Source organism: Lupinus angustifolius, chromosome LG14 (assembly GCF_001865875.1).
Source record: "Lupinus angustifolius cultivar Tanjil chromosome LG14, LupAngTanjil_v1.0, whole genome shotgun sequence".
Classification (NCBI taxonomy): Eukaryota; Viridiplantae; Streptophyta; class Magnoliopsida; order Fabales; family Fabaceae; genus Lupinus; species Lupinus angustifolius.
In genome coordinates this window covers 14,259,461-14,281,383 of record NC_032022.1, presented here as the reverse complement: position 1 = coordinate 14,281,383, position 21,923 = coordinate 14,259,461, and the positions used below count along the sequence as shown (strand labels likewise).

Sequence of the window (21,923 nt, the reverse complement as noted above, 5' to 3'; positions counted from 1 at the left end):
CCCGTTTTTAAAAATAATGTGGGGAAACATTTCCAGTCGAGATGGTAAACAGAAAAAATTATAGTCTACCGATAGTGTTTTTTTGTACTATCAAAAGTATCCTCACCTTTTTGGATAAGGAACTAATCTAGTGTGATTGTGTGGTGGTAATTTTGTGAACATAAATAATAGTAGCTAGTAATCCTAACGTTGGAATGTGACATTTTACTGCTTCCCAAAGCCATTTCCATCCCCCTAAAATCAAGCTATATCGTGATTACAATCCTACCCAATCGCAGAAAAAAAACACTGCATGCTGTAATATGTATAAATTTGGATTTGACAAATCAGTTATTCCTTGTCTGCAGGGTTTACAATCAAATAATAAGAAGTCATAGCTTCTGATAAGAATGTATATGCAAAAGACCAAATGCTTTTGTGAAAGAGCTAATGTTATAATCTTCTTAACCTTGGAACTTCAATGTTTTCAGCATTTCTCAACCAAATGTTGTCAAGTACTTTGAAGAAGCTGGTTACAATTTTCACAGTAATAAAAGTACAAAGAAGTTACAATATCCACTAGCCCCTATATACACCAATAACAATTGCAACAATCTTGATGAGGCCCATAAAGCAGGAAACAACTCTGAATAGAGTATCAAGACAAAAAAATTAGATGCTGTCTCGTTTAACTACAAATTGTATTTGGTGGAAATCATTTTGAACCAAGAGTATCGGTAATGGTTCAATTTGTCATTTTCTACGTATTGCAAGTTGGTCGTGGTTATCAAGAATGGCATGGAATAATTTTTCTGAAAACGAGGTTTGTCGAGTGTTTATTGTTTTTATCTGGAGATGTAGTTCCATGTTTTTAACAATTCCAAGTTCTATACTCAGTTTTTTGGTACGAGGTAAACTAGTGTTCTACCATTGAACATGTGAAGAAATTATGTCCCATATAATTGGCTATATGCATGCTGTGATATGGTTAAAAGCTGGGAAGTAGCGGTTAAAATTGTATCATATTGTATTGGTCAAATTAATTTGCGTATGAAAAATTCATATTTTTCAAAATGACATATTAAGAAATATACAACTTGGTATGCCCCTATGCGGTATAATGTCTCCATCAAGCACAATGTTTGTAAATATTTTTCCTAATCAGTATCTGATAATCCTGACTTGAAAAATATACCAGTCAAAGTTTGTAAATATTTTTATTAATCATTATATGATAATCCTAACTTGAAAAGTATACCACTCAACTCCAACTGGCTGAATAAAATTTCCTACTCTTATGGTTCGTTTACGGTCTTTGGTTTTGTGAACAATGTAGCAAAATATATGTCAAAGAAATTTGTCGAAGCTTACAAAATAGCTTTTTATGATTACTAGCAATCCCGTTTTTAAAAATAATGTGGGGAAACATTTCCAGTCGAGATGGTAAACAGAAAAAATTATAGTCTACCGATAGTGTTTTTTTGTACTATCAAAAGTATCCTCACCTTTTTGGATAAGGAACTAATCTAGTGTGATTGTGTGGTGGTAATTTTGTGAACATAAATAATAGTAGCTAGTAATCCTAACGTTGGAATGTGACATTTTACTGCTTCCCAAAGCCATTTCCATCCCCCTAAAATCAAGCTATATCGTGATTACAATCCTACCCAATCGCAGAAAAAAAACACTGCATGCTGTAATATGTATAAATTTGGATTTGACAAATCAGTTATTCCTTGTCTGCAGGGTTTACAATCAAATAATAAGAAGTCATAGCTTCTGATAAGAATGTATATGCAAAAGACCAAATGCTTTTGTGAAAGAGCTAATGTTATAATCTTCTTAACCTTGGAACTTCAATGTTTTCAGCATTTCTCAACCAAATGTTGTCAAGTACTTTGAAGAAGCTGGTTACAATTTTCACAGTAATAAAAGTACAAAGAAGTTACAATATCCACTAGCCCCTATATACACCAGAGGGCTCTGCATTCTGAACAATCCAAGGATGTTCAAGAAGCTTGTGCAGTGGTAGACGTTGAGTAGAATCCTTGACCAGCATCTGTTAGTAAAAAGAAGAGATGAAAAGGACTAATCAGGCAAATGCTTGAACAAATTACCTCACATAAAGGTTAAGTTAAGCCCATGAGATAGAACTTTGCAAAAGAAAAACCATAGTAAGATGTAAAGTAAAACCTGACTGATCAGGTCCTTGGCTGCGGAAGACACGATTGGTTTAGGAGGAAACTTGAGATCAACTTGTACAATCCTGCAATACATATCATCAGAATGTTCACTAATAGTATAAGATAAGAAATAAAGAAGTCCACTCATATCATGTATAAAACAGTTCATAATTCAAAATTTTAATTTATACTAAAGTGAATACCTCCTATAGGTATCAGAATGCTCTTTAGCCTCAAAAGGCGGGACTCCATAGAGAAACTCATAGCACAGGACACCAAGGCTCCATATATCCACACTGGCATCATGTTCTACACTCTCCACTGTCGAAGTATAAAGTGTTTAGAAGACATATAGTGATGTATCATCTACAGAGAGAATAACATATTTGAATGAATGATCCAGATCCATGAATTACGTGAACATACCCATCTCAGGAGGGAGATAATCCAGTGTACCACACATGGTCCGCCTGCGATTGAATGTGTGCACTGACCATCCAAAGTCGGCTATCTTTAGCTCACCCTGAAAAGGAAGAAGACATTGACATGATAAGCAAAAGAGGAAGACAACAAACAAAAGGACTGGAAAATTTACAGGATCCTAGGTTATAAGAGATCACCTGTGCACCAATCAAAAGGTTCTCTGGTTTGATGTCCCTGTGTATTACATGCTTTCCATGGCAATATATAAGGGCCCGAGCCAATGATGCCACATACTGCCTCAACCACGAAAATTCTATTAGCTAATCAATCTCAAAAGAATGTTCAAGGGAAATCATGACAAACACAGGATTTCTTCCCCTAACCTAGCACACAAGACTAACTGCACAACTCCATTTTACTTAAGCCAGATGTGGCACCACATTATGTTTCAGTATTAACTTCCGTTTTAATACAAATATTATATAGGTCAAAATTTCATCAACCAAGGGATATCTATATAATTCACAAAATATTAATACTGGGTGACCAAAGATATATAGAGAGTGAGCACAGGTGTATGACATATAAACTTACAGTAGCTGCACGTCTTTCACTGAAATATTTGCATTTCTGCAATTCCTTGTAAAGTTCACCTTTGGGTGCATACTCCAAAATCAAATAAACACGTTTCTGCAATGGGTTATTCCAGGCATAGAATGTAATTAGCAGTGTGACCAAAACTCAACCCTCTACCAAGTACCAACAACTCTAGGATATATTCTAATGATGTATAAGCATAAAAAGAGGTATACCTGATCGTAAAAGTATCCATAAAGGCGTAAGATATGGGGATGTCGGAGATGACTTTGAATTTCAACTTCTCTGCGAAGCTGATGCTCAACTTGTGATTGTTGTAATTGGCTCTTAAAGAGCACTTTCAGCGCAACAATATGGTTACTCTGTTCCAAAAATTCAATTCATTAAAATGAATATTTGAAGACAACAAGGAGAAGAAGGAAAAAATAACAACAGTACAAATCAACAGCGATCATATACAAAATAAACATTTTAGACTTCCAAATCAAACACAGCTATACAATTGATTGATGTAATTTCCCAATGTCAAATTTGCGATAAAGACAAAAAATCCCACACAAATCTTGCCCAAACAACTAAGCAGCATATCAAGAGTTTTCTCCAAACAAAAGTAAGCAAAAAAGGGGAGTAAAGTAAACATAACAAAAAAGTTCATAAAAGTATCACAGCTATGAACTATCCATGATCATCACAATACACATTCCTAAACAACCGGCACGATGACAATAACAACAGAATTTGAGAAAAATAGTAATTAGAAAAAGGTGCAATTAATTAAAACTGGAAATGAGAAAAGCTTACTCTCTTTTCTCTAGCCAGATAGACATGGCCAAATTTCCCCCTTCCAAGAGGTTTCCCAATATCAAAATCATTGAGGGTCCACCTTCTTTGCTCCCCAGCTGAAACCTCTGAAGAATCCTGCCAAAAAAATAAACAATGAGTGAGATTTAACATATCTTTAAACCTACCCAGAAACAATAACATCCTTAAATCTTCGAATTTTGAGAAACAACGTCCCTTAGACTTAATATTATTAGCTACCCTAAATCCATAATTGTTGAAGAAAACAAAAAAAAAGAGGATTTTGCTTTTGATATTGATTTTTCTTTTGTTGTCGAAGAGATTCGTTTGACGCACGCTTCGTGAATAATTTAACAATAATTGAATTAAGAGCGAGAAAGAGAAAGATGATTTAACAATTGAATTGAAGCAAATGTGGTGAATCGAAAACCCTAGGGTATGTTTTGAGATGTGGAAATGATTGCTAATAAATAAATGAAAAGAGAATAAGAATACCTTGTGTTGATGTTGATTTTGTTGTTGTGTCTCTGTTGCAATCGCCATTTGAGAAGAGCGATTATGATTAACAGAGAGAGAGAGAGAAAGAAATGACAATGAAGGAAGAAGGAGGAGGAGCTTACAATAATAGAGAGAGAGAGAAAGAGGAACTTGTCCTTCTTTCAATTATTTATTTATTTATTTGTATTATTATTAAGTCTTACAACGGTCGAAAAACGGATACAAGCCACATCCTCTACAAAGGCTATTTCTTCCTTACAAACATCATTTCATTCCTACACTGTCCTACTTTCTTTCATAATCTTACTTTTTTATTATTTTTTGTTTTTTATTTTTTTATTTTATCCAATGTTAATATGTGATATGTTTAGGACATTGAATAAGATACCGTTGAAGATATGTGATGATAACTATTTCTTACCATATCACACATTCTATCTCTAGATTATCAATAATATTTAATATGTATACATTGACAATGTAAGTATTTTTACACTGTTAGCAAATTCACACCATTCATATATTAGCTAGTATTAAATATTGTTACATAAATAAAAGAAAATTTTAAAAAATAAAAAGTAACATTTTGATTGATTCGAGACAGAGAATGAAACACATATTGCACTTGCACTGCTTATCTTATATTTGTAATGGTTGGAATACCCTGGTACTTCATTAATTATATCTTTGTTTTCCTTATCTTATTATGTTAGATTGTTAGTCTATTCATTTTTTTTAAGTATAAAAGTAAACTGGTTATATTTTATGCTTCCCTTATAAATCAAATATACAAAAAGTTATTTTCCTTTCATTTCTTATAGCCATAGTTGGAAAGGTAATTTTTGGTGCTGGTGTCGCATTCATTTTATTGGTGCCATAATTTGTGAATGCTATGCTACTATATAAAACTATATATCCACTACTCAGGGACCCATGGATAACTTCCAATCATATGATGAAGGAATAGGAACCTACAAATGAAATGAGCTTATTGGTTATGAGTTTTTTACACCCAACTTAATTACAGCAATAAATGTTACTATCTGGATTCTGGACTTTGATCTATCACAGGAGTGAAAAATGAGCATCATCTGAAGAAGTATATAGTGTATATATACTTCTTTTTGCAGAGATATTTTGTACTTGTTATTTAATAACATTCAAATTCATATTTCTTAATGAGAACACTTACAACTTCAAAAAAGTTCTATAATTGCTTCTGCCTATTAGTATAATGCATGTTATTATTACTTATTCCCCATTTTATAAAGAAATGTTTTAGGGATTGTTTAATCTAATATTCAGATGGCAACCAGTTCTACAATTTAGAAAGATATTTCAATTTCTCCAAATAATTTAGAGTCGTTATTACATTTTTTTTACGATTAAAATATTGAAAATTTTAAATCAGTAGGAAAGGTCGAAAATGGTTTGGCTGGACTATATAATAGTTTTTAATGTGAGTGATTTATCTATGAGGAGATGAATGCATAAGTGAAGAAACACAGAAATAATGAAATAACTTATCATATGGCTTCATAATAATAGCATGAAAGAAATGAGTGTTTCAGAAATGTTTTCGGACACTAGTCACTTATAAGGACAGGTGTTGGTTCTTGTGCTGTTGTGCAAATCAATTTCCATGCAAATCAGCCACGACACCATTATAAACCCTCTTCTATTGCCAAGTATTCTGCACCATATTCCACCCTTTATGCTATATTATACTACTACCTTCTCATTCACTCTCTTTATCTCAACTCAAACCCCAAAAACTTTCATCAACTTTCTCAAAACCCATCTCATAATTTTCCCTACCAAGGCATCAACACTATCATACCATCATGTCTGATCAAACAAGAAGAGGTTCATATGGATCATCCTATGATACCAGTTTTGATGTTAACAACAATAACAATAACTCAACCTCACGCCAAACCATTAAGTTCTTGACTGCTGCAACCATTGGTGTCTCACTCATGCTCTTATCTGGTTTAATCCTCACAGGCACTGTTATAGGTTTGGTCATTGCAACCCCTCTTCTTGTTTTGTTCAGTCCTATCCTTGTCCCTGCAGCATTTATCCTATTCATGGCTGCTTCTGGCTTCTTGTTTTCTGGTGGCTGTGGTGTCGCGGCGGTGGCGGCATTGTCATGGATATATAATTATGTTGCTGGAAAACACCCTGTGGGTGCAGATAAGCTTGATTATGCTAGAGATGTGATTGCAGATAAGGCTAGGGATGTGAAGGATAGGGCTAAAGATTATGCAAGTTATGCACAAGGGGGTACTACAACAGGATCTACATATTAATCATGATAGTGCATGTAATAGGTTGAAGCTTGCACCATTTGAGATTTGCATGTTGTAGTGTTGTTATTTGTAATGTTGTTCTGTTTGTATGTTAGTTTGCAGTGTTCTGTGTTGTTATGGTTTAAGTGTCTTGTTAGTTTTTGAAGCTAAATCTTTTACCTTATTTGTGCAATCATATTAATAAATCTCTTTTGTAGCCTGCAATACTTGTGCTTGTTAACAAATGTGTTTGATTGTTTCATCACTTAATATTCTTCTTTTTACTAATTTCATAAGATATGCACCGTGTGTATATATATATATAGTCAGTATATTATTCATCGGTGATAATATATAAATCTGTGAGTGCATACATTATTTTATCATTACATAATCTATTTGATTGAATTGGTAAAGCTTTTACATAAGCTTTTGATTGGAACATTTTTTTATTACATGCCACTTCGCATTTTCCACAAAACTTGATCTCATTTTTCATTCTTCATATACTTCCATTTGGATTAGCATTCGTGTACAAAATGTTGGTACGAAATAACAATGCTAAATATTATTACTGTTTAAAAAATCAATCACAATGAGACAAGTGGTATATCATGCACCCGTTATTTATAAGAGTCCATGAACGAAATAAAATCAAATAAAACGCAAGTAAAAAAGACCAACTTTAGTTTGCATGGTTTTTTGAAAAGTTAAACCAAACTAAAACGTTTTATTGCAAGTTCCAAGTTATGATTCCCCCACATAAAAAAAATACTCCTTTGTTATAAGCATTAGGGTATTTTCATCCGTAGGACTCTTTAACAATTAACATTTTGTCACGTCAAGACTCTTAATATTTTGTCACGTGAATATTTCACTGAGCATGCGACGGGTTTGGTCAAATAAGGACAAATCCTCCTTTGACCTCATCAAATTATTTTTTATATTCAAACTTGGTCCTAGACTCAAAGCAAACTCAATTTCAAATATTAATTGAATCAATTTTTGAACTCGAATTTAACCCTTAAATATAATACATAATACTTGTAGATAAAATCTTTTCAATATTATTATTATAGATATATAAGTTGACATATAAAATGGTATAAATACATGATTAAAAATTAAAAAATCAACAATATTATGTCAAAGAGATATAGTTATTCTATACTTAATTGAACACACCTATACAAACATGATGAATAACATGAGACAAGTTGAGTTGGATTATGTTTGTCTCGAGTTAGGATCCTCTTCATTAATGAAGAGGTAAGTGCTTTAAAATACAAAGGGAAATACAATTTTCAATGACATATCCCTTCGATTATAATAAAATTACACTTTTGACATTCAAAATATGTGTAAAAACATGTACTTGCCTCTCTATTAATGGAGATGATCATTTTCCGTTTGTCTTTTACCTGGCCCTTAATATTAATGATGTCTAATTTTTTTTTTACTCAAATCCAGCTCTAAATCCAATGAACCCGACCATATTTGATGTTGGCATAAACAGCAGGCAAACCAGTCCGGTGAACTAGGGTAAATGGCCTAATATAGCATGCCTGAACAACACAATATGCGGGTTAATGTCCATGTTGCTAAGACTTTCATATAATTAATATATTTTATAAATATTTTAAATATAACTTAGTGACGTGGCAGAAGGAGTGGTAAGCCAATTATAATTAATAAGGGTAGAAATATATTTACAAAAGGACAAGGTCGACCTTTAAAAAAGGAAGCATAGTATTAAGTCTACCATGACGTCACATTTAATAATTGAAGAGAATGACAAAACAGGCAGTAGCACAAGTTAAGAAGAAAACTCAAGCTACAATACATTAAATAGTGCTTATTTACTCCATATTTACAATGTGGAAAATCAAAGTGAATACTGAATGTATATTTATAAGAAAAAAGACTATTGAACATGAGATGTTACAGTAATGAATGCCTCTACAACTTGTATTCTGGATTTCTGTAGTTGTATTTCTCCCCATCTTGACTTGGAAAATGGGAAGGTAATGTTGAACATATTACATACCCTCATGACTGCCAAAATACCTCAAAATCATTACTATACAAGGAACGGTCTTGAATTTCCAGATTAGCGACATGCCAATTTATCAGTTGAGACTGTAAAAATTTACACAAAACCAGTCCACCTGGAAAAATCCACCATTCATTTTCATCCCTGCATCCACCAACAGTTTTGAAATAAGAACCTACACTAATCAGATTTTCCTAAATAAAAATCTGTTATGGAAGCTAGGAATAGCCTTACATGCCAATACTCCATGGTTGAGGGTGTCTTTTACTGGACGATGATTGAGAGCTATAATGAATATATCCGCAAAGAAATGCAACCACCTAATGAAAAGGATATTAACATAAGATCCTCAATCAAAGCTGAAAAAATGTAATTCATTCTACCCATATAAGTAGAAAAATCATTTGGCATAAAAAAATTAAATAAAAGTAACACTAATAAGCTGAAATCTGATAGAAAACTCACAACATTTATGAAGGATGTAAGGTTCCACAAAGCATAAAGACGTGCAAGGCCTGCAGAACGCCTTGGTCCATGACTAAAGAGAGCATTAATTCCAACAGGAAATGGGAGAAGAATGCTAAAAGGTAAAATCAACAGAACAAGGAAGACATCCACCATAGAAATTGAATACAACTGAAGCAGGGTAAGTAATACTAAACTAAAATCTCCTAGAAGAAGAATTGAGATTACCAAACCAACAAGATCCTGCAATCACCAAAAGGGGGGAATGTCTCTGTTATCAAATGATACTAGAAGAATCAGAAACTTCATTTCATACATAAAAAATGTCAATATAAGATACCTGATGCCCAACAGGTTTTGTATTATGAAGTATAAAAGAGAGAAGATAAAAGATATCTCTCTTCTCATCAAGCATCTGCAAATTGTTTATATCTAAAGCAGCTACTTGCGTCCTCCGCTTCATATAATTGTCCTCAAGTCTTCCTTGAGGGTTTACATGAGCTCTACTTCTTGGAAGCCCAGAAGGATGCTCCTTAACACTCTGAACCCTGAAAAGCAAAAAAAAAATCAAATAAAGCAAATCATTAAAATATCAACTATCATACATACCATGCTAGAAAATTCTCTAGTATGTAGTCAGAACATCATTCTTTTACAATATATCTCATGAAGATATGTCAAGTGTGTGGTAATGTGCTATGAGAATGAAGGGTTACCGTGATCTTTCTTCAATTTTTAAACCTCCATCAATACTTCCTCCCGTGGTAGGATGACCATCCTCGAGAGCATAAACTACAAGCCCATAGTGGCAATAACCACTACTTGTAGCCTGAAACCAGGCAAGATCAACTTGTACCTTATGGATACTTAATGCAGGATTGGCATGAGTCTCGAGCCATCTAAGGACAGGTTGAAATGTTACTCTAAGTCGTCCACGGCGAACTAACCGCAATTGTGCATTCAGCCCAGCAACCAATCGATACCATGTTGTAGGTTGAACTGACTGCCAACAACATTAACCATATGTATTAATTTTCTATTAACAAGGAAAAATATATAAATAAGTTCCCAAAGAATGGAACAGAAAGTAACAGAAACATACAAGTGTACTTAAAAATGCAACTGGTAACCCTAAATCAATAAACAAACCTGACTCATAAGGCTGGTAAGGATATTATCACTGTTAAGAGAGAATGGAGCCATATAACTTCCATCACCTCCGAAAACCAATGACATAGGGAATCTATCAAGTAATCGAGGAGGAAGGTCCGGCCTCTTTTCATCACCACCAAGGAAGAAATCCACATATGCAAGCATCAAATCAGAGGTTGCATTTACCTACATAATTTTACAGGTCAATTAACATTATGAAATAGCAGTTAGATTTACTCTGATTACAATTGAGATTAAAAGTTACAAAGCTAACTTAAGATCATTTTATTCTTAACAAACAGCTCTTCAATTCAAAATAAGAACAAATGAAGATTAGGTGACCTTGACACATCCAGTGGGAAAATACGATGAAAATTTTATCTCATTAACAATCAACATGCCCAAAAGTTGGGAACCAAGGAACTCAGCCTGTCTATTTATGAAAAAGAAGTCATAAAGATCAACCACGATGTAATAAATTAACTGGCATCTATTATCATAAACCATGGTTGGTCTAGGTATAGAACTTCAACTAACCAGTCATGACAAAGAAATAAAAACTAATCATTCAGTCAATATATGCCCACTTATCCTTATTAATGCACTTGACAACTATAGTTGATCGTATCAATGCACACTAAGATAGGCTTAATATCTACACCAAAACCAAGATATGTCATTAACAAAACAATTGAATATCTTAACAGCTCATTGTTCACAGGTTCAAAATGCATAAGAACAAGTCAAACCTTGATCCCTTCATAGAGAGCTCTAGAACGGCAAGAACGAAGGCAGGCATGATCATACTCTGATCGAACAAACTCACGCAAACGTTGCAACTTCAATCTCCGGCGACATTGTTGCCATGACCAAGCAAGGGGATATCCAAGAACGGAAAGAATGCTATATATTGCTCCCTCCCACCATTGATAAGCTGCTATAGCATTAATCTCATCCACAAATGTATTAAATGCACCCTCATAACTGCCATACCAAATGTGGAAGATTCCCATCTCAATATCATAACCAAATAACATAAATTAACAAAAACAAAATGGATGGCATCCTCAAATTTCAACCACAGAATCTACAAGGGATCAAACAGAAAAGAGTATTACTTACACAATATCCTGTATTTGTTCAGGAGGTATATGTGGGAGATGCCAGGGCTCACTGAAAGTATTAGGCCCCATGAAGTACATTCTATGAACATGACTTTGGGACTCCTCAACTCTGTTTGTTTCCAAGACCTAGGCATTTCACAGAAACACATCATCATCATAACATAACCAAGGATTTAAAAAAGAATAGCAAAAACAAATTAGAGATAGAGACAGACACAAATGCTACTGTTAAGGGCTACGGTCATCTTAATTCACACAATAAGAGAACAAGAAGAAAGAACACATAGTGAGAGGTAAACCTCATTTAGAGACTCCAAGAAAGGGAAAGAGTGGTCTATTTGAGAACCGTGTTGGGTGGGTCCTGGACCTGGTGATTCATCAACCCCAACAAATTTCATTCTTGCAACACTGAGCACCAGTGCCAGCAGAACCAAGAGACCCATAAGAAAAAGACCAAACAACCAAGGCCCACCAAATGTGTATATTAACTCTTCGATAGCTGTATAACAGTCTGGCATGTGATATCTGTCCGAAATGCATTCATAAGGGCAAGGAGTTTCCGCAATACCACCTGTGTAAAGGATCAAGACGAAAATTAATGCACTGATACAACGGATATTATAATAAGGATTGGTGTCTTTTAGTACATAACATGTAGCAAATAAGCGGTATCACATTACCCATTCCCCACCCACGAAAAAAACATGGACATATTAATTCATGATTGCAAAATATATAAAGAAATTCAATAAAATCCTTCAACTTTCACAATATGATACTTCAATACAATAGAATCCTTCAATTTTCATCAGAATAAAGCCTCTTGAGAGCCTTCGTAATTAAACATCCATTAAACTGTAAAATCTACCTCGGACTGAAATATAAACAGCACGGTGAGGAAGCTCATTAACAGGACATTGACGACAAAGTGATCGATCAGATCCAGTAACATTCTTGTAAGTGCCAGATGGACATTCCTGGAGGCAAGCATGAAGTAAAAAGCCTATGAATATAAAATTTAGAATTGGAACTGTAGAAGCGTCAATTAATCATCACAAGATGGAAAATATGGAGCCAGTCAGAAACATGAGACAGGGTAAAGAAAACCTATTAATCTGCGTAAGATTCCTAACATCTTGCCAAAAGCAGAGACCGACTTGAACACTGAGGCAAAGTGGAATACCAGTCAAGTATGTATGGTTGCCAATAGTGAAGGTCTTATCAAGCCAAGAGACAGAAGAAGCGGCAAGAAATGATCTTGGCTGAGAAGCTGACAGGGGATTGGTCAGTTTCTAGGTATTTCCGCTCAATTCTTAAAGCATTTCTCTGTCTCCTGTTTTCTCCATCCAATGCAATCCACACTCCATTTTCCTTATCTCTATTTCTCTGGTCATCTATATTCAAGTCCAGCACTCACAAATCTCAACTTCAACCAATATTTATTTAGACCATATTTCAAGTTCCTACAGCATGTTTAGTTTATTGTCACTCACAAAGAATCTATCAACACGTTATTTACTACCTTAGTAGCTTGCACGAGACCATTTTTTTAATATAATTTTAACCAGATGTATACCCATGCATCGCACATGGCCATAGCTAGAGCACATAAAAAGATATGGAATCATAACAGAATTAGGGGAAAGGAACGGGCTAATATACCTCACAAAATGTACCATAGAGCCCTTTGGGGCAAGCCTTCCCAGTTATAGTCCCATTTTGTCCGGATCCACCTTGGCCTTCACCCTTTCCTCCCCTATTATAACCACCAGATAAAATAAAATTTTGAAATTACCATTATAAAATATTAATAAAAATCAAGGGCAGAAGTGGAAATAAAATAGTCGGTGGTAAAAGGTTGAAACAGAAAACACCGAGGGCAAAAGCTTAAATAAAATAAAATAACAAAAAGATATTTAATTTTCAGAAGGTTAGGCTGCAATCAGCCCGTGGGCGAATATAGTTCCGACCCTGATGAGAAGTGATCATGAGAGAAAACGTTACAATTAGCTAATTCAAACTATAAGGATAATGCATAGAAAATATCTCCCCACTCACCCTAATAACAACTCCTATCACAAAGAAGGATAATGCATTGGCCAAAATGATTAAAAGAAAAGATTTGCTAAAGATTCACAGACCTCAAACATTTCAAGACCTTTTCTATGAGCACTGGGTGTGCCCTTCCACATTACAGCAGTTTTTTATGGTCTGGAAAGTTTGGCAAGTGTAAATATGACAATTCTGTGACAGTATGCTAACTTTACTATTATTTTGTGTACCTAGCTAGAGCAGAAATAACAAATTTTTAAGGGTGTCTCATTGTCCTTTAGTTTGGTTTTCAGATAGGTTTATGTTCTTACTCTCGCGCGATTTCTTCACAGCATTGTTTTAAGGGAGCACAAAGGTTGTTCGGTAGCCTTGCTGCTTTAGTAGTTTCCTTTCTTGATTTTGCATTTTTTATTTTTTATTTTTTCTACCTCTTGAGAATACCCTATCCTTGTCCAGATTGTACTTATCTCTTCAATCATACTTTTCTCTATCTATCACAAAAATGAAGTACATTAGCTAACAGCCCTCTTATCAAGTTATTCTTTTGCAAGGATGTCCCTATCAGAAGACATTACTAAGCTTACTAATATGGCAAGTAATGACAATCCATTCCTCTAGAAAGGAAAAGGATAACTACAATAAAAAACAAAGGAGAGTGACATCAATTGCCACTACACTTATTTTAAATCCAGCATATAACATCAAACACTGGTGGCATAGTTGCAGTTTATTTTTGGGATAAAATGGCGGCAGGCACTAGAAGACACATCACTTTCTTGCAATTATAGGTATTATGATAATTCAAATTTAAAAAATATAGTAGAATTGCAACAAAAGCTTACTATAATCATACCCAGTTTGAACGTCTCCTTTCACACTAGCAATGGGCTGATAAACATCTCCGGTGGGAATGTCAGACCAATGAAAGTGAATTCTTCCACCACCTCCACCGCCACTCCCATTAAAACTGCTATATCCCCCAATACTGGAAAGAATAGCTGATCCACCAATGGCCACACTATGGAGAAACAGCAGTATAGTACCACCAGATCCACCCCCAGGAGCTCCAGTAAAATTATCAAAAATCACATTTTTTTCCTTTCTGATAGCTGGTTCAAAATCCTCTCCATCGGCACTTACAGAACCATGAATAGACAAACTTGAAAGAGGGTGTTCTAATGACCCAATGACTGCACAACAGATGTAACACAAGAATGAAAGTTAAAGGAAACACAGTGATAAAAATCTTCCACTATTCAAAAGAAAACCCATTAACTGACTCCAAATATAAGCTTACCTATGATACCTCCCCCGGCAGTGGTATCAGCTGAGCTGCCCATTCCACTTCCACTACCAAGCTCACAGGGAAGACTTGCACTTCCATAAGAAATGCCACCTTCAATACAGTTATCATTATAACATGCATCCCCACCTTTACCACCATGCCCACCACCGCTGCCAATACCATTACTTGTACTATTTCCGCTGCCCAAACCACCAGTACAACCTGCAAATTAATTGTTAAGATACAGAAAAATATAGAAAAATACAGGTATGAGTTAAGAAGTGACTAAAACCTCAAGGACAACAAAGAAACATACCCATTCCAGAGGCAGAAATTATTCCAGAAGATTCAACAGTTATGGTCCTTGCCCTGTGAAAATGAACAACAGAACCCTTTATAAGGCCTTCAACAAGGATGTCCTCAACTCGGCAGATCTACAGAAGCAGCAACAGAGCTTTCAACTATAGACGTATTAGCATTGCAGAATTCACCATAACATTAAAACTTTAAAGATTACCTGAAGTGTGAATGACAAGGATGAGTTCACATTGCAATCTTCAGGAGGCTGAAGTAATTCATAGGGACAATCTTCGTTGTCACAGTAAAGCTTTGGAGTACTGGCAAACACAAGAGTATATAAATATAGCACAATCTTAAACTAAAGCATGGAGTAAGAAGTCAGCAAATGATGATTTGACAACATCAAAACGTACACATCATCAGTTGTTGCATTCTCCAAGGGGCCACGCAAGACAGATCCAGGCCCAATCTAAAAAATTCCAAAACCAAACTAACATTTTAGAGGTAAGACCAATAACTTAAACAAAATACAAGCAAATATACATGTATCAGCAATCACTATTGGCTACTGCCAATAAGCAACAAAGTTGCCACAACGATTCTATTTAAGACAAGAGAAAATGTGAAAACATCCAAACCTAAGGCCAAAAGATGTTGGGAAAACCAAGAACATTAGAAAAGTACAACCAAGTAACCATTGACCAAAGAGACAATGGTACATTGCACCCCCAAAACTATGCTCAAGAATGAGTAAGCACCTAGCTCAGGATCCTACAGTGAGTACAGCTAATAACCAAATAAGATTACTTGGAACAATAAACAAACAAAAGAAGAAGAAAATCATGTCATTGTGGCCTAAATATACCTTGCTTTGGGGTATATGGTTGGAGTATTATGGTTAAATTTTAGAGCAGTGAGCAGTCATCATTGACCTTAATCTGTATATGATAGGATTGTCTACATGGCTTCTCTTTGGTGTTCAGCTGAAGGTTTCTGAAGGTTAATCTGATAGGTAATCAGATTTTAGATAGGTGAATAGATTTATTGTAACTGCTTTCTATTACAGAATTATGTTTTTGTTCAGGAGGAAAGTGTCTCCCTTCCTTTCATAGTTTCATTATACTAAGAAAAATCACAAGGTCGTCATAATTGAAATATTAAAACATACAATATTGTATTAGATTATTATTATCAAAATAAACAAACAAAAAAACAAAGACAAAATGAGAGACATAGCATGCAACAAACTCTAAGTCAGTAGGAAAAATGTTTTCCAGCTAACCAGTAAAAATAAAAGAATAAGAAACAATAAAAATTAATATGAAAGATTACTAAAAAGAAAAGAGATAACTGGATTCAATACACTAGACGAATCAGATGGAGGAAATTGAATGCTTAAAAGACTGCACAAATGATCAGTGTACAAAAAACAGTGTCTCACATGAATACTATAAAATAAGGATAAAACCAAACGCTGTGCTTCAATCCAATCCCCTGGTCCTGACAAATTAAGTAGTCCTTGTCCATGAACTCCAAGGTTTGCATTAGAATGTATCACAGAGGACTCCTGTTAATAAAAAAAGATGTGTCAAAATTGCACATAAACCTATGCAATAGTATTATGCAGTGAAGGAGTTGTTAAATACCCTGAGAACAATCAAATTACTAGCCTCAAGCAATGATGTTGACACTGCTACATCTTCCCCGCCATCTATGAGCATTTTTGAGTTCCACATCAAGAACATTTTTACCGTCATGCGTAGAGCTCCATATACCTTTGTCACAAATTAAATGAATTTTTAAAAGCATAAATAAATGACACTGGATCTTGACTAGCAGTAGTTTGCAAAATAAAATAAATAATTAGTGCCAGCTTATGTCTGATTTGTTCATTTATGTTTAGTAGTTCTTGATAAAACAAGTAACAAAAATCGGGAGTATATGAGTCAGTTTTATAGCACAGTTCAAAATGTCTGATATGTTCATTTTAGAGGTAAGGCTTGACAATGAACCAAGAAACAAAATCTACTAAACAAGCTCTCAGAGGTTCCATCTACCTTCATCACAGAATCACTCATCAATAGTTCTTCAGCCAATAACTCAAACTCTGATGTAGCATAGTGTCGCAGTCCAAAGCTCAACACCCCACCCTGCAAGACACTTATCTGTCCTTGCACCTATAAAACGACAAGGAAACAGAGCATATAGTTGAACTTACATCCTCACAAGCCACATATTTATTCATGATAGACTGAAATTGAGAGGGAACATGCATTGCTGTGTAAAGGGAGGTAAGGGTGGAAGCTACAGTTTTCTTTTCTTTTTTGGGAGGAAAGAATTGTTTAATTGCAAAGGGGAGAGAACACAGACGAAAAATAGCACATTCTCTAAGCAGCAACCAACCAAGAATACTAAAAGATACCAAAAAATTATTATGAGATTTCTGATCCCTTTACATATCTAACAAACACCCAAACCCCACTAACTATATTAGATAATAAGAGAAAGAGAGGGGATCCACTTACTCAAGGAGTAAATAAAAAAAACTACTTAACATCTTAGCTATCCATTCTATGAAAATGTAACGATTCACGTGATTTAAATTAGTCAGTAGATCTGAACCATTAGATTTTCATAGAATGGATGGCTAATATGTGGAATAGGTTTTTTTAACTTACTCCTAGAGTAAGTGGATCCCCTCTCTAAGAGAAAAGGCAGGGAAACTATTTAAAAACTAAACAAAATACAATTAAAATTCAAGGATAAGGGAAAGGCAATATATGGATTTAAAAGAATATATACTTAGCTGCACAAGCCAAGATAAGCACTATATATCAAGTAATTGGACCGCAGGCATGTGAAACACACAAGGACTCCAGTAAATTATGGCAATTGGTGCTTCATTCCTTTTATTTCTATGATTTTAACAGGGATATTCTGGTTCTCTGATTAATTAAAAAGATGGCCAGTTGCTTCAGCAATTGGCTTCTTTGAGTGAGACAATTTTAGTAATCACAACACAAAATATACACCTATACCTCATTTGGTACATTGAATGAAAGAGGACTGATCAGAAATTCAGAATTTTTCAGATATGTAAATTGGTAAAACATTAAATTCTTTTTTCATTGCTATCAGTTCAATCAGATGAATTAAGTGACTCTTTTACCTTCTTCAAATGTTTCATTCTCATACATGTATTCATGTTTTGTGTTTACTGATGAATTTAAAAATTATATAAATATCTTGAAGATAAATACGGTAGGAAAAGGATATATTCGAAGCGAGGAGGAAGAAAGAGCAAAGGGATTGATTACAAGAAAATTGATATAAGGATTATCCAACTATTTATGGATCTGAATTTGACAGACCTGTACACGACTCCAAAGCAAAGGAACTGTGGCCCTAGCCTTATTTCGAACATAAACATTAACCATGAGAGGTTGATTAGGAAAATCCAGGAGCAGTGTTTCTGTATCAGTTGTCAAGTTAAAGTTATCAACTGAAAGGCTCCGAGGAACTGCATCAAAAAGTGTCCCAGCAGCACCAGCATTTTCAGGACAGCCAATGCTATCACCCCCTGAAATAAGAAATTGATTGTGCAGTCAACTTAGCTAAACACAACAATAAAGTCATATAAGAATTTCAAAGTCATCTGATGATAAGCCAAAGGGATGGGCTCATTAAACTAGTTAGCAATCTCTCACCATGTTAAACTAATAAGGTATATATTAAGAGCTTACCATGCATCAGTACTTTTTGCAAAAAAAGGTTTTGTGCAAAGCATATCTAGAAAGAGCTAAACAGCGCAAACACATAAAATCCTCACCATGCACATATATTTTGGGTTCCTCATGCCTACTGAAAACCTCAACTGAAACTCTGCCACCACCACCGCCAGCAAAACCATCACCTCCACAAGCACTTATCCTCCCACTACCAGTCCTGCTCTTTAAAAGAAGATAACAGATCAATGAAAATGCATTGAAGTATTAAATCATGTTTCTCCAAATAAAATTTGAATGAAATATATAAGAATAAGAGTAAACCATCAATCCATTCCCCTAATGGCTTTCTTGCCACCAATTAAGTCTTAGTCCTTAAAATAGAAGTATGGTGACACTTTAAATCTTCTAAGGACTTAATTGGTGACAAAAGTCTTCATTGGCCTATCTGGCACCACTATAACATACTAAGTTAAAGGTTTTCTCCATATAATAATAACATTTGAAATCTTTCTGATTCAATAAGAACATGCTTGTGTTAAACCAGATAGATCAAATTAGGTAACAAAAAAATAAATAACTTATTACATTCTATAAGCCTTGATGTAGATGCTGCCTCCAGAGCCCCCTCCACCTTTGGTTCCTCCATCACCTCCATCAGCCAAAAGACTTGCATTCATCTCGAGAACTTGATGAACAACCATCCATACTCGCCCACCACCCAATCCACCATAATCACTCTCCTTACTCGTCGAAGCACCCTTACTCCCAAAACTATCCGGTATATCCAATGAAGCCCACGCATACGCATCCCCTCCCCAAACATCCTCCGGAAGCTTCGTCGAGTCCACCAAACAACTCGCACCTCTCCCACCGTGTCCCCCGCCTCCACCATCAATCCCTTGAGGCGTGCCACTCGTCTGAGGCGGAGGATCACCGGCCATACCAGTATTATTAATTAAAGTACCATTCTCGAAAACAACATTATCCGCCTCCAATTCAAACGCTCCGGTGACGATCGAGGCATTTGCTCCTAAACTAAAATTACCGGTAACGTTAACGGTTATCATGCATCCAGGAATCTCACAATGGAACTTCACACCAGGGAGGATGTTAAAATTTCCCTTCCCCGCTATATACACATCGCCGGTAATGTTCGCATCGTTCACTATCTTGCACGTTGTGTCCAGAGAACCTACACCGCCGAGATCGTCAACACACGACACCGAGGGCGGATGAGGTGGCGGCGGCGGAGGAGCCGGAGGGGAGTAATCCTGGTGAGAGAGACTCCAGTCAAAATCAAAATCAAAATCAGTTATCGAGAAATCACGGTCATCGGCGGAGGCAGAAACGGCGAGGATGAAGAAGATGATGGTGATGGAAAAGAAGAAACGAAATCGAGGCATTGAGCGGTGGAGAAAGGAGTCATTAGATTGAAGAGAAAAGTGTTGACATTGAAATGAGAGAGAAAAGGGTGTGGTAAAAACCCTAGTAATTTGAAAACCCTAGATATCAATATCTTAGAGACGCACGAGGAACAGATCAGAGAAGAAGCACGATGCTAATGCTGATGGGGATGGGTTATGAGATTTATATGTCTCTGCAATCACCACTAACTTCTACAAACAAATATTACTAAATAAGTCTATGTTTGTGTTTTTTTCGTAACAAGTATTTTCCTTTTTAATATTTGTTTGGAGTTCTCTGACTGTTTTTCCCAATAAATATCACTTAATAATTGAACACTTAATTTTGAGATTCTTTTCTCTTATTATTATATTATTATCATTCATTTTTATTATTTATTTTAAAGAGTTGAAGATGTATAAAACTCATCCATTCTTTTTTTCATGCTCAAATATTAAAATGGTGGTTATTTTAAAGTTTTTAAAACTATTTAGAAAGTGGTTTGTTTGGAGGAGTTACCTAACTTGTTGGACACTATGTTTTAGACGGATAATTTTACGTTTAACGCTTGTATTTATTTTATTCATTTTCTCTGGGTAATAAAAGCAAAAGAACAAAGTTAAGTCATCAGATGCGGTCAAGTTCATGTGATCCTCTGTGTTCTACTCTTTTCTAACGTTAACTCTTAATTTGGTATTCACATGACTGAATGTCTAAATATCATTTTTTGTACTTGAAATGGAAATTCAGTTATAATTTGGTGAAATCTGTGTTGGTTTAAGTGTGGTATATGTTTGATTCTCTTTAAGTAAGGTTTTGGGTTCGAATATTGTGGATGAAAAAATATTCACTGGAGGATAAAAAATATTCGCCGGTATATGTTTGATTCTCAGCTTGAACATAATTGATTTCAGAGTGAAAATAGTTATGAGAAACAAAAAAAATAGACTGAGTGATTTACATTGAAAATAAAAAAATAATAATCCTTTAGTTAGATTTAGTGATGCCTAGATGTTTAGTGAGATAAGTGATTAAGACAATTTATAATTATTAATATCTATAAGTAAGTTAACACTTTACTTCTACTACTAGTCCAACTCCAACTCTTAAGATTAGTTGCTATAGTTTTTTTTTCCGTTGGTTGTCTAACTGTATCACAACTTAATTTAAATAAATTCATAAAGGTTATAATACTTTGAGTGCTTATATTTAGAATTAAATTGATTGATTTTAGATTCTCATTATTTCCTTATTAAATGGACAATGTTTCAACAATTAAATGATTTATTTATAATTTTTATTTTAAAAGTAGTTTTGTTAAACAACCTAAAGCCAGTAATTAAAAATCAATATTTATGATTTTGAATTTTTTAACTCAGAAAAATGTTTTTAATTTTTTATAGCATAAGAATGAAAATGACATCAGCACAAATCCAATGTTTTATCATCTTGTGCACGAAGATCGTTGTTCTGATTGGGGAACACGGTGGACTTCACCGTGTTGGATATTTTCTATCTTTACCAAATCTCACACCACTTTAAGGAGCGTCAGAGACACACCCCTCGATTAATTAATGAAATTAAATAA

At 34.7% G+C, this 21,923-nt stretch overlaps 3 protein-coding genes across 5 annotated transcripts; 1 reads left to right on the top strand and 2 right to left on the bottom strand.

The window, feature by feature from the left end:
* LOC109327201 (serine/threonine-protein kinase Aurora-2) lies at positions 272 to 4,620 on the bottom strand. 3 transcript variants are annotated; one of them, XM_019560271.1, is made up of 10 exons: positions 4,479 to 4,620; positions 3,984 to 4,100; positions 3,398 to 3,544; positions 3,180 to 3,275; positions 2,783 to 2,878; positions 2,589 to 2,685; positions 2,366 to 2,483; positions 2,173 to 2,245; positions 1,927 to 2,038; positions 272 to 523 (listed from the first exon to the last, which is right to left on the bottom strand). In XM_019560271.1, exons 1-9 carry the CDS (start codon positions 4,524 to 4,526, stop codon positions 1,937 to 1,939), a joined length of 894 nt encoding a protein of 297 aa, XP_019415816.1. In that variant the 5' UTR covers positions 4,527 to 4,620; the 3' UTR covers positions 272 to 523; positions 1,927 to 1,936. The 3 variants fall into 3 exon arrangements, with proteins under 3 accessions (XP_019415816.1, XP_019415815.1, XP_019415817.1); XM_019560270.1 differs by lacking the exon at positions 272 to 523 and having other exon boundaries at positions 1,651 to 2,038; XM_019560272.1 differs by lacking the exon at positions 272 to 523 and having other exon boundaries at positions 1,651 to 2,038; positions 3,984 to 4,091.
* Positions 6,211 to 7,013, top strand: LOC109326216 (oleosin 16 kDa-like). The gene has a single exon (XM_019558914.1). It carries the CDS (start codon positions 6,326 to 6,328, stop codon positions 6,791 to 6,793), a length of 468 nt encoding a protein of 155 aa, XP_019414459.1. The 5' UTR covers positions 6,211 to 6,325; the 3' UTR covers positions 6,794 to 7,013.
* LOC109326782 lies at positions 8,594 to 20,528 on the bottom strand. Its single transcript, XM_019559586.1, has 22 exons — positions 19,517 to 20,528; positions 19,033 to 19,148; positions 18,575 to 18,783; positions 17,261 to 17,380; positions 16,850 to 16,978; positions 16,645 to 16,770; positions 15,617 to 15,672; positions 15,421 to 15,520; positions 15,220 to 15,337; positions 14,916 to 15,125; positions 14,472 to 14,808; positions 13,229 to 13,322; positions 12,435 to 12,543; positions 11,866 to 12,137; positions 11,565 to 11,692; positions 11,192 to 11,426; positions 10,440 to 10,628; positions 10,007 to 10,293; positions 9,631 to 9,838; positions 9,291 to 9,533; positions 9,060 to 9,145; positions 8,594 to 8,969 (listed from the first exon to the last, which is right to left on the bottom strand). The coding sequence occupies exons 1-22, from the start codon at positions 20,332 to 20,334 to the stop codon at positions 8,822 to 8,824; spliced, it is 4,338 nt and encodes a 1,445-aa protein (XP_019415131.1). The 5' UTR covers positions 20,335 to 20,528; the 3' UTR covers positions 8,594 to 8,821.